At 52.5% G+C, this 19,254-nt stretch overlaps 1 gene segment (V, D, J or C); it reads left to right on the top strand.

Moving 5' to 3' along the window:
* Positions 1-5,622: 5,622 nt before the first annotated feature.
* Positions 5,623-19,254, top strand: part of LOC138520347 (Ig mu chain C region-like) — a 29,207-nt gene continuing 15,575 nt past the window's right edge. Inside the window, 1 exon segment of the C gene segment in view lies at positions 5,623-5,776. Within this exon segment, the coding sequence occupies positions 5,623-5,776 (154 nt within the window).

The following is a 19,254-nucleotide window of genomic DNA, read 5'->3' as shown; positions in this document are numbered from 1 at the left end:
GCACATCTTCCGGTGGCTACAGAATGCTGGCTTACTCAAAGCATGTAAGAAACTGTGGAGTTGCTTCCCAACTAAACCTGAGAACTGCACACTACTGGGGTTTGCTCTGATGGTTGCCGACAGTCGCAACCGGGTGTCGTCCCTGTACCGCTCAATTCAAACATGACCGAGTGTGACACATCATAATACACGTATTAAATGGGCGAGGGATCTCCAGCTGGATCTAACCAATGACCTCTGGGCTGATATGTGCGCACAGACCCAGAGTGTGTCATTCACCTCCCGCTTTCAACTGATACAGCTCAAAGTGTTGCATCGGTACCACGGCACTCCAGATAGAATACGCTTGTTTTCAAATGAAGGAGCTGGGGCTTGCCCACTCTGTAATCTTGCGCATGCTGGATATTTTCATATGTTTTGGGACTGCCCGCATGTTGCTGCCTTTTGGGCCGATGTGTGCATGGCGCTGTCCGAAATGACTAATACAGATGTCCCCTTGACCCCATTGCTCTGTCTATTCCACATCCCAAACTCGCCTTCTGGTGCTGTTGGTATTGGTATTGTTTATTTATAATGTGCCTATAAACAGGCAGTGTTTCAAAGCACTCAAGGAGGGTGGGAACACGGGGGAAAAAAACAGTCGCTCAGAGCCCTTGAAATTCTGAAACGATAACGGTCTGCACAGGCAGAGTAAGTGAAAGAAGATACATTTAACAGTTGAGATACAGCAAATAGGCCTGACAGGGATTCTGCAGTTCATCAAGTGCACATTAAGGGGTGAAGAGAGGGGAGAACAGACTAATGACCTTCAGACAGAGATGCATTCAGATTGTGCAAGTACAAGACGGTAAAGGGAGGGGGTGGGGTCCAAGTACACCCAGTTGCTAGAGGCTGGGATAAATGTAGAGACAGAAGCTCTCATGAGTTTATTCAGAAGTGCAGTGAGGGGGATGGGGTGCAGGGCCCTGAGGCAAGTGTAAAGAGGACTGGAAGGGATGCCAGGGACCTGTGAGACTCTGAGGTGCACCAGGCAGCCAGTCAGCAAAGCTGTATGGAGGACGAGGGAGAGATGGAGAGATCAGAGAGAAAGGTTATCAGGGTAGGGGGAGAGAGAAGGAGGAGGAGAAGAGGAAGGTCTTGAGGAGTTTCTGGAATTTAAGAAGATCAGGCTCAAGATGGAGGGTGGTAGGGAGGCTATTCCAGAGGGAGGCGCCTGCTGAGGATAAGTATCTCCCTCCAAATCTCTGCTTGGAGAACCGGCTCACTTGCAGAAGGTTGGAGGTAGATTAGCTGAGGGCTCGAGAGAGACAGTATTTAGGTAGGAAATGTTGCAGTAAATAGGTCCCAGGCCCCAGAAAGCCTTGTGGACAATGCAGAGGATCTTGAATTTGATCCTTGCAGCCACGGGGAGCCAGTGAAGGGATTTCAGTGCCAGAGAGATGTGGTCCCTGGGCTTGAGGCCAAGGATAAATCTTGAGGTTTTGTTCTGGATCAGTTGTAAAGGTTGAGGAAGAGGCTGTTGCAGTAGTCCAGCCTAGAGAGAACAAGGGCTCTGGAGACAGTGAGGCGCTGGGGGGCAGTGAGAAAAGGTAGAGTGCCTCTGAGGAGCTGTAGTTGATAGTTAGATTTTTTGGAGATGTCAGAAATGGGAGAGGAGAAGGAGAAAGTGGAGTCGAAGATGACCCCAAGATTTTTAGCCTCACAGGTGGGGGTGGTTCCAAGGTAGGCCGCCGAGAGTGAAAAAGAGAAAGTGGGAGCAGAGCTCCCAATGCGAACAATCTCAGTTTTACTGGCGTTAAGGCCGAGGTTGTTTGCGGCACACCATGACTGGATAGCAAACAGACAGTCAGATATGAGTGAGGAGGAGGAAACGGCTGAGGGTAGCCTGAAAGATAGTTGTGTGTCCTCCACATAAGACTGGAATTTAGAGGTGAAAGTGGCGATCAGACGTGCCAAGGTAGCCATATAGATGCTGAAGAACCAGGGGGATAGGTTTGCTCGCTGGGGAACGCCGCAGATTAAGAAAGTGATAGTCGAGAGAAAGGCTCCAAGTTCCACCTGGGATGGCGGTCGGAGAGAAAAGAGGTTAACCACGCCTGACCTGTGATTACCAGGGTGTTACAATGACGTGCAATCAGGATGATTGTGGCGAACCGTGTCAAAGGCGGAGGAGAGTTCAAGGGGAATGAGGACAGAGGGAGTGTTAGTGTCAAAGTTTGAGAGCAGGTCTTCACAGGTGTTTCGGAAGAGCAGTTTCCATGCCTCTGGATGCTCTAAAGCCAGACTGATGGTCATGAAGCAAGCAAACTTCTACAGCTCTGTCTTCTTTGGGCCAAGCGCTGCCTTCTCCTGCATTGGAGTGGTGCTCATGCTCCTAATAAAGATCATTGGTTGAGGGATGTGACATGGGCGAGTGACGTGGAGGCGCATTGGGCACATATGCAGCCTCCTGAGTCAAGGGCAAATGATATATGGAGCCCCCTCAGACTGTACCTTTCGCACTCTGGAACAAATGGGGATGTGACTCAGTCACTGTGGTTTGTTTAAGTTAACCCCTGGAGGCCATGCCCTGAACACATGGGGAATATGTTGGAACACGCTCTTGGCGTGTACCCGTTTCCCCCGCGGAGTTAATTAACACTTGTTTCTGTACCCTCGTGCCCTTTCATCGGCGCTGAAGCTGTACATGATATCCCACTGTATTGTATTGTGTAATGTCAAGTGCTTTAATAAAGAAAGTTTTTTTTTTAAAAAGATTGGGATCATTGTTGGTTTGTAGACGATTTGGGGCCAAGTAAGCAGTTTAGCCACTACTTATCCATATACTATTGTGGAGCAGATGCCATTTTGTCACATTACCTCAGGCAGTGCAGTTGCTCAGAATTTCATAATGATGCATGCAGCTGACCTTCTTCTGCACCCAAAACCCTGCTACGCTTTTTGAACATGCCTGAAGAGCCAGTCAATGTTGTCCCCACCGATCAAGCCTTTTTGAGAATGCTCACCACATAAAAGGCACCCAGACTGACTCTTCAGCTTCTGCGACATGGAGAGGCATGTTGAGCCATCTAACCAAGACTGGGGTAGAGAACGTGTAGGCTTGTCATCCTTTCCCAATCACCCTAGGCACCCGACCTCTTGCCTGATGATGAGCCCTAAAGACCAGTTAGGCCCCATTTCTTTATTTGGCTAAGGACATATACATGATTATTCTTGATTTGTGTTTCTAATCTTTTCAGTTATTTGTCTAGATTTGATATCCGTTGTGCCAAAATAAATGTAATCCTCCAGAGAAAGCCCATGCAGCTCACCTCCGTTTTCACTGCATGATTGGGCGACCCATCCAACAATACAGCTACTGTTAATTACCTTAGGCACCTTGAAGACCAGACCACCTGGAATCAAGCCACCTGGGATTCTGATTTGCAAATCTTTTCCCATAACATCATATAGCTTGGTTTTTAATGTCTACGAAAGGGGCATACAGATGGGCAAACTTGTTCTTCAACTAGAGTGATGAAAGCTAAGGAATGCACAACTGTAGAAGAAACAGGGTGGAATCCTGCCTAATTGTCAGGAACAATGTTTTTCTCTTCAGCCGAACTTCTTGAACCAATCCATAAATTGGCAAAATAATGCCTTGATGCCACAATGAAGGCTTGGTTTTTAGCTTCAATTATTGCCCTCAAAGCTTGAACCAAGACCCACACCACCCACATCGGGAAATTCACCATCATGTACCATTTGAGCAGATCTGCCCACTTGCATTCCCTGCTTTTAACACTTTCATGACAAGGGAATAACTGAATATGAAAAGCTCCATGGGGGCCTTCTTCGGTCCAATTAGAGGCTAGCTGTGGTTTGGCAAGGAACTAGAACCAATGGAGTCATCAATAGGACATTGGGAAATGCAGGCATTTCACCGTAAAGTCCACCATCTTCTTAAAATTATGGAAATTTTTCAAAATTAAAAAAACAGGTGTGATCAGTACATTCACGGCAAAAGGAGTCCAAAAGTGGGCTTTTTGTTTATCTGCAAAATTGCTTTATAAAAAGTCAGCAAAAGGACTGTTGTTGGAAAACTGCCACAAAGGTTTATCGGCAGTTTTTTTGTTGCAAAGTAGGTTCAGAACAATAAATAAATAGTTTAAAACTATTTACTAGTGTTTTGCATTAACGTTTCTGAAAAAACATGAACTTATATATTTGCTCCAGATTTTTTTAGCACATTCAGTGACTATTGTTTTGTAGAGGTTTCCACTTAAGGAAGTTAAGTTAAGATTCCTAGATAGAGGTTTCCAGTAAAGCAAATTAAGTTAAGATTCCTAGATAGAGGTTTCCAGTAAAGCACATTAAGTTAAGATTCTTAGATAGAGGTTTAAATGACGATTCTTAGGTTTCCACTAAAGCACATTAAGTGAAGATTCTTAGGTAGAGGTTTCCACTATAGCAAAGTAAATGAAGATTCTTAGGGTTCCACTAAAGCACATTAAATGAAGATTATTTTGTAGAGGTTTCCACTAAAGCAAATTAAATGAAGATTCTTAGGGTTCCAATAAAGCACATTAAATGAAGAATATTTTGTAGAGGTTTCCACTAAAGCAAATTAAATGAAGATTCTTAGGGTTCCAATAAAGCACATTAAATGAAGATTATTTTGTAGAGGTTTCCACTAAAGCAAATTAAATGAAGAGTCTTAGGTTTCCACTAAAGCAAATTAAATAAAGCTTCGTATGTTTCCACTAAAGCAAATTACGTGAAGATTCGTTTGAAGAGGTTTCCACTAAAGCAAGCTAAGTAAAGATTTTTAGGTAGAGGTTTCTACTAAGAGTGCTGATAATAAAAATCAGCAAATTCGTTTTGGGGATTTCCCCCCCCCCCCCCCCTCCATTTTACCATTTGTGTAATTTGACCGAAAAACCGCCCATAATTTTGCAATGTCATGTAGCGAAAATGTGTGCATTTCGGCCAATAACGGCAGTGGAATTTAAATTGTGTGCAGCTTTAACCATCATACCTTGATTTACTGAGAAAAGGAGTCAGCCCGTCTGTCAGCTTTTTTATTTTGCTTTAATACATTTTTATATTTCACTACAACATAATCTCTTTAGGCCAAAGGCGTGTGTCGCTTGCTATGTGAAGATCACGTTAAGCTTTTCTGAAAAAAGCATGTTTTATGATTGCGTTTTTTTCTTGACAGTTTTAGCTTGTCGGCATTGTTTTGAAATGATAATTCTAGCAGATAATTGATTCTGTGTTAAAATCTTTAAACCAAACGCAGGTTTTATCCGAGTGTCAAAAAAACAATTATTTTTTGTTCGATCTAGGGTGGCTTTGATCTGCAGCTACGGTTGAATGTGTCCTGGGAAAATTCTCCCTTGGTTAACCCGCTCGTGGCTCAATATTCTGACACTGGTACCCAACACAGCGGTGCAGGCTGTAATCCAGACAGTAGAGCGTTTTGTCACGGCAGAGCATTAACCCACAGAGCTATGTTACAGGCCAGGGGCCATTGGTTTTAGCCTCTCACGGTCCTCTCACCACAAAACAAAACATCACAGAGGAAGCAATCGGTTCACACATTAGCTATCGAAAGTGCACTTTCGTGAACTTTCGTGCCGGATGACTTGCACTGTATGCAAATCCGCGCAAGAGGGAAAGTGCACCTCGGCGGCGGCACATCGCCTGCCTGGGACCTTGCAGAAAGCACCGCTCGGAGCACGAATTAAACACTCGAATATCACAAGGGATTGCAAGGGAGGTTCAACCCAAAATGGTGAGAAATGTGTGTGGGTTCCAGTTATGGAAGTGGAGGGGTTTCCAGGGCGGGGCTGGGGTGCAGGGACAGAATAGAAGTGAGGAGTACAGTAGGGCAGAATTGGGGTGCACTAGAAGAGCTCTGTGTGAGTGGCAGAGACAGAACAGCAGAGGTGCTATAAGTGTGGACTGGGGTGGGCTGGGCTGGCATGGCTGAGTGCGTGTCTCCCAGTGCTGCAAGTGCAGGGGAGCTCCAGGGTAAGACTGGGAAGACTGGGGTCACCTGACACAGCACAGCTGTGAGTGAGTCCCGGTGCTGCAACTTCAGGGTCTAGCCAGGAAAGCATTGCAGTACTAGACGTGCATTGGTGCACCAGGGCAGGATTTGGGGTCTAACTGCACAGCTGTGAGTGGGATCCAGTGCTGGAACGGCGGGGCCTATCCAAGGAAGCATTGCAGTGCAATGATGTGTGTGGGTCCCACTGCTAGAAGAGTGGGGGTGCTGCGGGTGGGTTTGGGGTGCACTGGCAGGGATCTGTGTGGGTCATAATGCTGCAAATGTAGGGGTGCTGCGGAGTAGGATTGGGGTGCACTGGAAGGGATCTGTGTAGGTCCCACTGCTAGAACAGTAAGGGTGCTGCGGGGTAGGACGGTGGTGCACTGGCAGGGATGTACGTGGGAGCCCCCTGCTAGAACTGTAGGGGTGTTATGGGTAGGGTTGGGGTGCACTGGCATGGATATGTGTGGGTCCCACTGCTAGAACAATAGGGCACTGCAGGTAGGATCGGGGTACACTGGCATGGATATGTGTGGGTTCCACTGCTAGAACAATAGGGCACTGCAGGTAGGAACGGGGTATAGTGCCATGGATGTGTGTGGGTTCCACTGCTAGAACAATAGGGCACTGCAGGTAGTATCGGGGTACAGTGCCATGGATGCGTGCAGGTTCCACTGCTAGAACAATAGGCACTGCAGGTAGGAACGGGGTACACTGCCATGGAGGTGTGCAGGTTCCACTGCTAGAACAATAGGGCGCTGCAGGCAGGATCGGGTTACACTGCCATGGATGTGTGCAGGTTCCACTGCGAGAACAATAGGGCGCTGCAGGTAGGATCGGGGTACAGTGCCATGGATGTGTGCAGGTTCCACTGCTAGAACAATAGGGCGCTGCAGGTAGGATCGTGGTACACTGCCATGGATGTGTGAGGGTTCCACTGCTAGAACAATAGGGCACTGCAAGTAGGATCGGGGTACACTGGCATGGATGTGTGCGTGTTCCACTGCTAGAACAATAGGTACTGCAGGTAGGAACGGAGTACACTGCCATGGAGGTGTGCAGGTTCCATTGCTAGAACAATAGGGCACTGCAGGCAGGATCGGGTTACACTGCCATGGATGTGTGCAGGTTCCACTGCGAGAACAATAGGGCGCTGCAGGTAGGATCGGGGTACAGTGCCATGGATGTGTGCGGGTTCCACTCCGAGAACAATAGGGCGCTGCAGGTAGGATCGGGGTACAGTGCCATGGATGTGTGCGGGTTCCACTGCTAGAACAATAGGGCGCTGCAGGTAGGATCGGGGTACAGTGCCATGGATGTGTGCGGGTTCCACTGCTAGAACAATAGGGCGCTGCAGGTAGGATCGGGGTACAGTGCCATGGATGTGTGCGGGTTCTACTGCTAGAACAATAGGGCACTGCAGGTAGGATCGGGGTACACTGGCATGGATGTGTGCGGGTTCCACTGCTAGAACAATAGGGCACTGCAGGTAGAATCGGGGTACACAGGCATGGATATGTGTGGGTTCCACTGCTAGAACAATAGGGCACTGCAGGTAGGAACGGGGTACAGTGCCATGGATGTGTGCACGTTCCACTGCTAGAACCATAGGGCACTGCAGGTAGGATCGGGGTACACTGGCATGGATATGTGTGGGTTCCACTGCTAGAACAATATGGCACTGCAGGTAGGAACCGGGTACAGTGCCATGGATGTGTGCAGGTTCCACTGCTAGAACAATAGGGCACTGCAGGTAGGATCGGGGTACACTGGCATGGATATGTGTGGGTTCCACTGCTAGAACAATAGGGCACTGCAGGTAGGAACGGGGTAAAGTGCCATGGATGTGTGCAGGTTCCACTGCAAGAACAATAGGGCGTTGCAGGTAGGATCGGGGTACAGTGCCATGGATGTGTGCAGGTTCCACTGCGAGAACAATAGGGCGCTGCAGGTAGGATCGGGGTATAGTGCCATGGATGTGTGCAGGTTCCACTGCTAGAACAATAGGGCGCTGCAGGTAGGATCGGGGTACAGTGCCATGGATGTGTGCAGGTTCCACTGCTAGAACAATAGGCACTGCAGGTAGGAACGGGGTACACTGCCATGGAGGTGTGCAGGTTCCATTGCTAGAACAATAGGCACTGCAGGTAGGAACGGGGTACAGTGCCATGGATGTGTGCAGGTTCCACTGCTAGAACAATAGGGCACTGCAGGTAGGATCGGGGTACACTGGCATGGATATGTGTGGGTTCCACTGCTAGAACAATAGGGCACTGCAGGTAAGAACGGGGTACAGTGCCATGGATGTGTGCAGGTTCCACTGCTAGAACAATAGGGCTCTGCAGGTAGGATCGGGGTACAGTGCCATGCCATGGATGCGTGCAGGTTCCACTGCTAGAACAATAGGCACTGCAGGTAGGAACGGGGTACACTGCCATGGAGGTGCGCAGGTTCCATTGCTAGAACAATAGGCACTGCAGGTAGGAACGGGGTACACTGCCATGGATGTGTGCAGGTTTCACTGCTAGAACAATAGGGCACTGCAGGTAGGATCGTGGTACACTGCCATGGATGTGTGCAGGTTCCACTGCTAGAACAATAGGGCACTGCAGGTCGGATCGGGGTTCACTGGCATGGATATGTGTGGGTTCCACTGCTAGAACAATAGGGCACTGCAGGTAGGATCGGGGTACACTGCCATAGATGTGTGCAGGTTCCATTGCTAGAACAATAGGGCACTGCAGGTAGGATCGGGGTACAGTGCCATGGATGTGTGCAGGTTCCACTGCTAGAACAATAGGCACGTTATTTATTTATTTTTATTTAGTTCTTTTATTTTATTTATTTTTATAGCGCTGCAGGTAGGAACGTGGTACACTGCCATGGATGTGTGCAGTTTCCACTGCTAGAACAATAGGGCACTGCAGGTAGGATCGGGGTACACTGCCATGGATGTGTGCAGGTTCCACTGCTAGAACAATAGGGCACTGCAGGTAGGATCGGGGTACACTGCCATGGATGTGTGCAGGTTCCACTGCTAGAACAATAGGCACTGCAGGTAGGAACGGGGTACACTGCCATGGATGTGTGCAGGTTCCACTGCTAGAACAATAGGGCACTGCAGGTAGGTACAGTGCCATGGATGTGTGCAGGTTCCACTGGTAGAACAATAGGGCGCTGCAGGTAGGATCGGGTTACACTGGCATGGTGTGTGTGGGTCCCACTGCTAGAACGGTAGGGGTGCTGAAGGGTAGGGTTGGGGTACACTGGCATGATGTGTGAGGGTTCCACTGCTAGAGCCGCAGGGCACTACAGAGTAGGGTTGGGGTGATCTGCAGAGGTGTGGGGCTGATCCCAGTGCTGGAACACCCTGGTTGTTACCGTGCAGGTTTCGGGTGGAAGAACAGGGCTGCACTAGTGTCAGCATTGGGTGCACTGGCCGATGGGTGCGTTGTGGGCGCATCACTAGAAGTGCATTGGTGCTCCGTGCCAGGATTTCGGTGCACTGGCAGAGCTATGTGTGTGTGTCCCATTTTTGTAATTGCAGGACGCTTTGGGGTTTGGCTGGGTTGCAGATTTGACCCTAATGATGTCATTGCGAGGGCGATACGGGGATGGATTGGGGTGCACTGCCAGGGATCCGTGTCAATTGCAGTGCCAGAATTACGCGGGAGGCCTTCATTTAGGGGCACCTATAGAGCTGCCTGCCGGGCACTGTACCAGAACAGGGGGGTGCTGCGGGTCAGTATTGGGGTGCACTGGCACAGCTGTGTGTATGGTCCAGCACTGCACTTGCAGGGGTTTATCCCTCCATAATGATGGTACGTGAGCAGATCTCTGTACTGGCACCAGTGCTCCGGTAGTGGGACCAACACAGATTGTGAAAACATTCTATCAGGGAGCACCCCTGCTAGCCCAGTACTGGGGACCGATTGGGGTGCAATGGAAGAGCAAAGGTGTGTGAATCCAAGTGCTAGAAGGGGACTGGTGCTCCAGAGTAGGGTCGGGGTGCGCTGTCAGAGAAAAGCAGTATGCGGGTCACCATGCTGGAGATGGAGGTTGCCCGTGTGCGGGTCCCAGTGCTGGGACAGTAAGGGTGCTGCAGGGCAGAATTGGGATGCACGGGCAAAGCTGGCTGTGGGTTCCAGTGCTGGAACAGTAAGGGTGCAGAATTCGGATGTAGGGCAGAGCTGGCTGCGGATTCTATTGCTGGAACAGTAAGGGTGCTGCAGGGCAGAATTGGGATGTACGGGCAGACTTGTGTGTGTCTCCCAGTGCTGGAAGAGTAAAGATGCTGTACGGTAGAGTTGGGTTGCATTGGCAGTGCTGGCTAAGGGTGCCAGTGCTGGCAGAGTAGGGGTGCTGCAGGGTACCTTTGTGATGCACTGGCAGAGCTGGCTGTGGGTTCCAGTGCTGGAATAGTAAGTGTGCAGCAGGGCAGAATTGGGATGCACTGGCCGAGCTGGCAGTGGGTTGCAGTGCTGGAATAGTAGGGATTCTGCAGGGACGAATTGGGATGCACGGGCAGAGCTGGTTGTGGATTCCAGTGCTGGAACAGTGAGGGTGCTGCAGGGCAGCATTGGGATGCACGGGCAGAGCTGGCTGTGGGTTCCAGTGCTGGAACAGTAAGGGTGCTGCAGAGCAGAATTGGGATGCACGGCCAGAGCTGGCTGTGGGTTCCAGTGCTGGGACAGTAAGGGTGCTGCAGGATTGAATTGAGATGTACTGGCAGAGCTGGCTATGGGTGCCAGTGCTGGCAGAGTAGGGGTGCTGCAGGGTTCCTTTGAGATGCACTGGCAGAGCTGGCTGTGGGTTCCAGTGCTGGGACAGTAAGGGTGCTGCAGGATTGAATTGGGATGTACTGGCAGAGCTGGCTATGGGTGCCAGTGCTGGCAGAGTAGGGGCGCTGCAGGGTACCTTTGAGATGCACGGGCAGAGCTGGCTGTGGGTTCCAGTGCTGGAACAGTAAGGGTGCTGCAGGATTGAATTGGGAGGTACTGGAGCTGGCTGTGGGTTCCAGTGCTGGAACAGTAAGGGTGCTGCAGGGCAGAATTGGGATGCACGGGCAGAGCTGGCAGTGGGTTGCAGTGCTGGAATAGTAGGGATTCTGCAGGGACGAATTGGGATGCACGGGCAGAGCTGGTTGTGGATTCCAGTGCTGGAACAGTGAGGGTGCTGCAGGGCAGCATTGGGATGCACGGGCAGAGCTGGCTGTGGGTTCCAGTGCTGGAACAGTAAGGGTGCTGCAGAGCAGAATTGGGATGCACGGGCAGAGCTGGCTGTGGGTTCCAGTGCTGGAACAGTAAGGGTGCTGCAGTATTGAATTGGGATGTACTGGCAGAACTGGCTATGGGTGCCAGTGCTGGCAGAGTAGGGATGCTGCAGGGTACCTTTGAGATGCCCTGGCAGAGCTGGCTGTGGGTTCCAGTGCTGGGACAGTAAGGGTGCTGCAGGATTGAATTGGGATGTACTGGCAGAGCTGGCTATGGGTGCCAGTGCTGGCAGAGTAGGGGCGCTGCAGGGTACCTTTGAGATGCACGGGCAGAGCTGGTTGTGGGTTCCAGTGCTGGAACAGTAAGGGTGCTGCAGGATTGAATTGGGAGGTACTGGCAGAGCTGGCTGTGGGTTCCAGTGCTGGAACAGTAAGGGTGCTGCAGGGCAGAATTGGGATGCACGGGCAGAGCTGGTTGTGGATTCCAGTGCTGGAACAGTGAGGGTGCTGCAGGGCAGCATTGGGATGCACAGGCAGAGCTGGCTGTGGGTTCCAGTGCTGGAACAGTAAGGGTGCTGCAGAGCAGAATTGGGATGCACGGGCAGAGCTGGCTGTGGGTTCCAGTGCTGGGACAGTAAGGGTGCTGCAGGATTGAATTGGGATGTACTGGCAGAGCTGGCTATGGGTGCCAGTGCTGGCAGAGTAGGGGTGCTGCAGGGTACCTTTGAGATGCACTGGCAGAGCTGGCTGTGGGTTCCAGTGCTGGTACAGTAAGGGTGCTGCAGGATTGAATTGGGATGTACTGGCAGAGCTGGCTGTGGGTTCCAGTGCTGGAACAGTAAGGGTGCTGCAGGGCAAAATTGGGATGCACGGGCAGAGCTGGCTGTGGGTTCCAGTGCTGGGACAGTAAGGGTGCTGCAGGATTGAATTGGGATTTACTGGCAGAGCTGGCTATGGGTGCCAGTGCTGGCAGAGTAGGGGTGCTGCAGGGTACCTTTGCGATGCACTGGCAGAGCTGGCTGTGGGTTCCAGTCCTGGAACAGTAAGGGTGCTGCAGAGCAGAATTGGGATGCATGGGCAGAGCTGGCTGTGGGTTCCAGTGCTGGAACAGTAAGGGTGCTGCAGGATTGAATTGGGATGTACTGGCAGAGCTGGCTGTGGGTTCCAGTGCTGGAACAGTAAGGGTGCTGCAGGGCAGAATTGGGATGCACGGGCAGAGCTGGCTGTGGGTTCCAGTGCTGGAACAGTAAGCGTGCTGCAGGATTGAATCGGGATGTACTGGCAGAGCTGGCTATGGGTGCGAGTGCTGGCAAAGTAGGGGTGCTGCAGGGTACCTTTGAGATGCACTGGCAGAGCTGGCTGTGGGTTCCAGTCCTGGAACAGTAAGGGTGCTGCAGAGCAGAATAGGGATGCACGGGCAGAGCTGGCTGTGGGTTCCAGTGCTGGAACAGTAAGGGTGCTGCAGGATTGAATCGGGATGTACTGGCAGAGCTGGCTATGGGTGCCAGTGCTGGCAGAGTAGGGGTGCTGCAGGGTACCTTTGAGATGCACTCGCAGAGCTGGCTGTGGGTTCCAGTGCTGGAACAGTAAGGGTGCTGCAGGGCAAAATTGGGATACATGGGCAGAGCTGGCTGTGGGTTCCAGTGCTGGAACAGTAAGGGTACTGCAGGATTGAATCGGGATATACTGCAGAGCTGGCTATGGGTGCCAGTGCTGGCAGAGTAGGGGTGCTGCAGGGTACCTTTGAGATGCACTGGCAGAGCTGGCTGTGGGTTCCAGTGCTGGAACAGTAAGGGTGCTGCAGGATTGAATTGGGATGTACTGGCAGAGCTGGCTGTGGGTTCCAGTGCTGGAACAGTAAGGGTGCTGCAGGGCAGAATTGGGATGCACGGGCAGAGCTGGCTGTGGGTTCCAGTGCTGGAACAGTAAGGGTGCAGAATTCGGATGTACGGGCAGAGCCGGCTGCGGATTCAATTGCTGGAACAGTAAGGGTTCTGCAGGGCAGAATTGGGATGCACGGGCAGAGCTGGCTGTGGGTTTCAGTGCTGGAACAGCAAGAGTGCTGCAGGGCAGAATTGGTATGTACGGGCAGACTTGTGTGTGTCTCCCAGTGCTGGACGAGTAAAGATGCTGTACGGTAGAGTTGGGTTGCATTGGCAGTGCTGGCTATGGGTGCCAGTGCTGGCAGAGTAGGGGTGCTGCAGGGTACCTTTGTGATGCACTGCCAGAGCTGGCTGTGGGTTCCAGTGCTGGAATAGTAAGTGTGCAGCAGGGCAGAATTGGGATGCACTGGCAGAGCTGGCAGTGGGTTGCAGTGCTGGAATAGTAGGGATTCTGCAGGGACGAATTGGGATGCACTGGCAGAGCTGGCTGTGGGTTCCAGTGCAGGAACTGCAGGGTGCTTCAGGATTGAATTGAGTTGCATAGCTGGTTGTGGATTCCAGTGCTGGAACAGTGAGGGTGCTGCAGGGCAGAATTGGGATGCACGGGCAGAGCTGGCTGTGGGTTCCAGTGCTGGAACAGTAAGGGTGCTGCAGGGCACCATTGGGGTGCACGGGCAGAGCTGGCTGTGGGTTCCATTCCTGGAACAGTAAGGGTGCTGCAGGATTGAATTGAGTTGCATTGGCAGAGCTGGTTGTGGATTCCAGTGCTGGAACAGTGAGGGTGCTGCAGGGCAGCATTGGGATGCATGGGCAGAGCTGGCTGTGGGTTCCAGTGCTGGAACAGTAAGGGTGCTGCAGAGCAGAATTGGGATGCACGGGCAGAGCTGGCTGTGGGTTCCAGTGCTGGGACAGTAAGGGTGCTGCAGGATTGAATTGGGATGTACTGGCAGAGCTGGCTATGGGTGCCAGTGCTGGCAGAGTAGGGGTGCTGCAGGGTACCTTTGAGATGCACTGGCAGAGCTGGCTGTGGGTTCCAGTGCTGGTACAGTAAGGGTGCTGCAGGATTGAATTGGGATGTACTGGCAGAGCTGGCTGTGGGTTCCAGTGCTGGAACAGTAAGGGTGCAGCAGGGCAGAATTGGGATGCACTGGCAGAGCTGGCAGTGGGTTGCAGTGCTGGAATAGTAGGGATTCTGCAGGGCGACTTGGGATGCACTGGCAGAGCTAGCTGTGGGTTCCAGTGCAGGAACTGCAGGGTGCTGCAGGATTGAATTGAGTTGCATTGGCAGAGCTGGTTGTGGATTCCAGTGCTGGAACAGTAAGGGTGCTGCAGGGCAGAATTGGGATGCAGTGGCAGGCCTGTGTGCGGTTCCTGATGCTGGAACAGTAGGGGCACTGCACGGTAGAATTGGGATGCACTATCAGAATTGGCTGTGGGTTCGTGACCTGGAGCAGGGTCGGGGGTGCAGGGCAGACTTGAGATGCAGTTAGAGAGCTGGCTGTGGGTTCCAGTGCTGGAAAAGTAAGGGTGCTGCAGGGCAGAATTGGGATGCACTGGCAGAGCTGGCTGTGGGTTCCAGTGCTGGAACAGTAAGGGTGCTGCAGGGCAGAATTGGGATGCATGGGCAGAGCTGGCTGTGGGTTTCAGTGCTGGAACAGTAAGGGTGCTGCACAGTAGAATTGGGATGCAGTGGAAGGCCTGTGTGCGGGTCCTGGTGCTGGAACAGTAGGGGCACTGCACAGTAGAATTGGGATGCACTATCAGAGCCGGCTGTGGGTTCCTGTCCTGGAATAGGGTGGGGGGGTGGGGCTGCAGGGCAGACATGAGATGCTGTGAGGGAGCTGGTGGTAGGTTCCAGTGCTGAAACAAAAAGGGGTGATGCTGGACACAATAGAGATGCACTGGCAGAGCTGGCTGTCGGTTCCAGTGCTGGAATAGTAGGGATGCTGCAGGGAAGAACTGGGGTGCACTGGCAGAGCTGGCTGTGGGTTCCAGTGCTGGAATAATAGGGATGCTGCAGGGAAAAATTGGGATGCACTGGCAGGGCTGGCTGTGGGTTCCAGTGCATGAACTGCCAGGGGTGCCTCATGATTGAATTGATTTGCATTGGCAGAGCTGGTTGTGGATCCCAATTCAGGAACAGTGCGGGTTCTACAGGGCAGAATTGGGATGCACTGGCAGGCTTGAGTCCGGGTCCCGGTGCTGGAACCGTAGGGGCACTGCAGGGTAGAATTAGGATGCACTATCAGAGCCGGCTGTGGGTTCGTGACCTGGAATAGGGTCGGGGGTGCAGGGCAGACTTGAAATGCAGTGAGAGAGCGGGCTGTCGTTTCCAGTGCTGGAATAGTAAGGGTTCTGGAGAGTAGAGTTGGGATGCACTGGCAGAGCTGGCTGTGGGCACCAGTGCTGGATATGTAAGGGTGCTGGAGGGTAGAGTTGGGTTGCATTGGCGGAGCTGGCTGTAGGTTCCAGTGCTGGAACAGTAGGGGTGCTGCAGGGTGGTGTTGGGATGCACTGGCAGTGCTGGCTGTGAATTCCAGTGCTGAACTGGTAGGGGTAATACAGGGAAGAATTGGAATGCACTGGCATAACTAGTTGTGGCTCCAGTGCTGGAAGTGTAGGGGTGCTGCTGGGTAGAATAGGGATGCATTGGCAGAGTTGGCTGTGGATTCCAGTACTGTAACAGTGTGGGTGCTGGAGGGTGGAGTTGCTGACACTGGCAGAGCTCTCTGTGGGTTCCAGTGCTGGAATAGTAAGGGTGCTGGAGAGTAGAATTAGGATGCACATGCAGAGCTGGCTGTGGGCCCAGTGCTGGAAATGTAAGGGTGCTAAAGGGTACAGTTGGGTTGCATTGGCAGAGCTGGCTGTAGGTTCCAGTGCTAGAACAGTAGGGGTGCTGCAGAGTAGTTTTGGGGTGCGATTACAGAGCTGGCTGTGAATTCCGGTACTGAACAGGGAAGGGTAATACAGGGTAGAATTGGAATGCACTGGCAAAACTAGTTGTGGATCCCGTGCTGGAAGTGTAGGGGTGGTGCTGAGTAGAATAGGGATGCATTGGCAGAGTTGGCTGTGGGTTCCAGTACTGTACCAGTGTGGGTGCTGGAGGGTAGAGTTGGTGACACTTGCAGAGCTCTCTGTGGGTTCCAGTGCTGGAATAGTAAGGGTGCTGGAGAGTAGAATTGGGATGCACCGGCAGAACTGGCTGTGGGCCCAGTGCTGGAAATGTAAGGGTGCTGCAGGTTAGTGTTGGGTTGCATTGGCAGAGCTGGCTGTTGGTTCCAGTGCTGGAACAGTAGAGGTGCTGCAGGGTAGTGTTGGGGTGCACTGACAGAGCTGGCTGTAAATTCCAGTGCTGAACTGGGAGGGGTAATACAGGGCAGAATTGGAATGCACTGGCAAAACTAGTTGTGGATCCAGTGCTGGAAGTGTAGGGGTGCTGCTGAGTAGAATAGGGATGCATTGGCAGAGTTGGCTGTGGATTCCAGTACTGTAACAGTTTTGGTGCTGGAGGGTGGAGTTGGTGACACTTGCAGACCTCTCTGTGGGTTCCAGTGCTGGAATATTAAGGGTCCTGGAGAGTAGAATTGGGATGCATCAGCAGAACTGGCTGTGGGCCCCAGTGCTGGAAATGTAAGGGTGCTGGAAGGTAGATTTAGGTTGCATTGGCAGAGCTGGCTGTGGGTTCCAGTGCTGGAACAGCGGGGGTGCTGCAGGGTAGTGTTGGGGTGCACTGGCAGAGCTGGCTGTGAATTTCAGTGCTGAACTGGGAGGGGTAATACAGGGTAGAATTGGAATGCCCTGGCACTGCTGGTAATGGGTGCGAGTGCTGGAACAGTATGGGTGCTGGAGGTTAGAGTTGGGGACACTGGCAGAGCTCTATGTGGATTCCAGTGCTGGAATAGTAAGGGTGCTGGGGTGTAGAGTTAGGTTGCATTGGCAGAGTTGGCTGTGGGCCCAGTGCTGGAAATGTAAGGGTGCTGCAGGGTAGAGTTGGGTTGCATTGGCAGAGCTGGCTGTGGGTTCCAGTGCTGGAACAGCGGGGGTGCTGCAGGGTAGAGTTGGGGTGCACTGGCAGAGCTGGCTGTGAATTCCAGTGCTGAACTGGGAGGGGTAATACAGGGTAGAATTGGAATGCACTGGCACTGCTGGCAATGGGTGCGAGTGCTGGAACAGTATGAGTGCTGGAGGTTAGAGTTGGGGACACTGGCAGAGCTCTATGTGGGTTCCAGTGCTGGAACAGTAAGAGTGCTGGGGTGTAGAATTGGGATGCACTGGCAGAGCTGGCTGTGTGCCCAGTACTGTACCAGTGTGGGTGCTGGAGGAAAGAGTTGGGGACACTGGCAGAGCTGGCTGTAGGTTCCAGTGCTGGAACAGTAGGGGTGCTACAGGGTAGTGTTGGGATGCACTGGCAGAGCTGGCTGTGAATTCCAGTGCTGAACTGGAAGGGGTAATACAGGGCAGAATTGGAATGCACTGGCAGAACTAGTTGTGGCTCCAGTGCTTGAAGTGTAGGGGTGCTGCTGGGTAGAATAGGGATGCATTGGCAGAGTTGGCTGTGGGTGCGAATGCTGGAACAGTATGGGTGCTGGAGGTTAGAGTTGGGATGCACTGGCAGAGTTGGCTGTGGTCCCAGTGCTTGAAGTGTAGGGGTGCTGCTGGGTAGAATAGGGATGCATTGGCAGAGTTGGCTGTGGGTGCGAATGCTGGAACAGTATGGGTGCTGGAGGTTAGAGTTAGGTTGCCTTGGCAGAGCTGGCTGTGGGCCCAGTGCTGGAAATGTAAGGGTGCTGGGGTGTAGAGTTAGGTTGCATTGGCAGAGCTGGCTGTAGGTTCCAGTGCTGGAACAGCGGGGGTGCGGCAGGGTAGTGTTTGGGTGCACAGGCAGAGCTGGCTGTGAATTCCAGTGCTGAACTGGGAGGGGTAATACAGGGCAGAATTGGAATGCACTGGCAGAACTAGTTGTGGCTCCAGTGCTTGAAGTGTAGGGGTGCTGCTGGGTAGAATAGGGATGCATTGGCAGAGTTGGCTGTGGGTGCGAATGCTGGAACAGTGTGGGTGCTGGAGAGTAGAGTTGGGGACACTGGCAGAGCTCTATGTGGGTTCTAGTGCTGGAATAGTAAGGGTGCTGGAGAGTAGAGTTGGGATGCACTGGCAGAGCTGGCTGCGGGTGCGAGTGCTGGAACAGTATGAGTGCTGGAGGTTAGAGTTGGGGACACTGGCAGAGCTCTATGTGGGTTCCAGTGCTGGAACAGTAAGGGTGCTGGGGTGTAGAATTGGGATGCACTGGCAGAGCTGGCTGTGGGCCCAGTACTGTAACAGTGTGGGTGCTGGAGGTTAGAGTTGGGGACACTGGCAGAGCTCTATGTGGGTTCCAGTGCTGGAACAGTAAGGGTGCTGGGGTGTAGAAATGGGATGCACTGGCAGAGCTGGCTGTGGGCCCAGTACTGTACCAGTGTGGGTGCTGGAGGTTAGAGTTGGGGACACTGGCAGAGCTGGCTGTAGGTTCCAGTGCTGGAACAGTAGGGGTGCTGCAGGGTAGTGTTGGGATGCACTGGCAGAGCTGGCTGTGAATTCCAGTGCTGAACTGGGAGGGGTAATACAGGGCAGAATTGGAATGCACTGGCAGAGCTGGCTGTGGGCCCAGTACTGTACCAGTGTGGGTGCTGGAGGATAGAGTTGGGGACACTGGCAGAGCTGGCTGTAGGTTCCAGTGCTGGAACAGTAGGGGTGCTGCAGGGTAGTGTTGGGATGCACTGGCAGAGCTGGCTGTGAATTCCAGTGCTGAACTGGGAGGGGTAATACAGGGCAGAATTGGAATGCACTGGCAGAACTAGTTGTGGCTCCAGTGCTTGAAGTGTAGGGGTGCTGCTGGGTAGAATAGGGATGCATTGGCAGAGTTGGCTGTGGGTGCGAATGCTGGAACAGTGTGGGTGCTGGAGAGTAGAGTTGGGGACACTGGCAGAGCTCTATGTGGGTTCTAGTGCTGGAATAGTAAGGGTGCTGGAGAGTAGAGTTGGGATGCACTGGCAGAGCTGGCTGCGGGTGCCAGTGCTGGAATAGAACGCGCGATGCAGGGCAGAACTGGATGCACGGGTAGAGCTGTGTTGCGTGAGGTGCTGGAATAG

The sequence above is a fragment of the Ambystoma mexicanum genome, chromosome 13 (assembly GCF_040938575.1).
Source record: "Ambystoma mexicanum isolate Mex_15411 chromosome 13, UKY_AmexF1_1, whole genome shotgun sequence".
NCBI classification, from domain to species: Eukaryota; Metazoa; Chordata; class Amphibia; order Caudata; family Ambystomatidae; genus Ambystoma; species Ambystoma mexicanum.
This window is presented reverse-complemented; position numbering and strand designations above follow the sequence as displayed.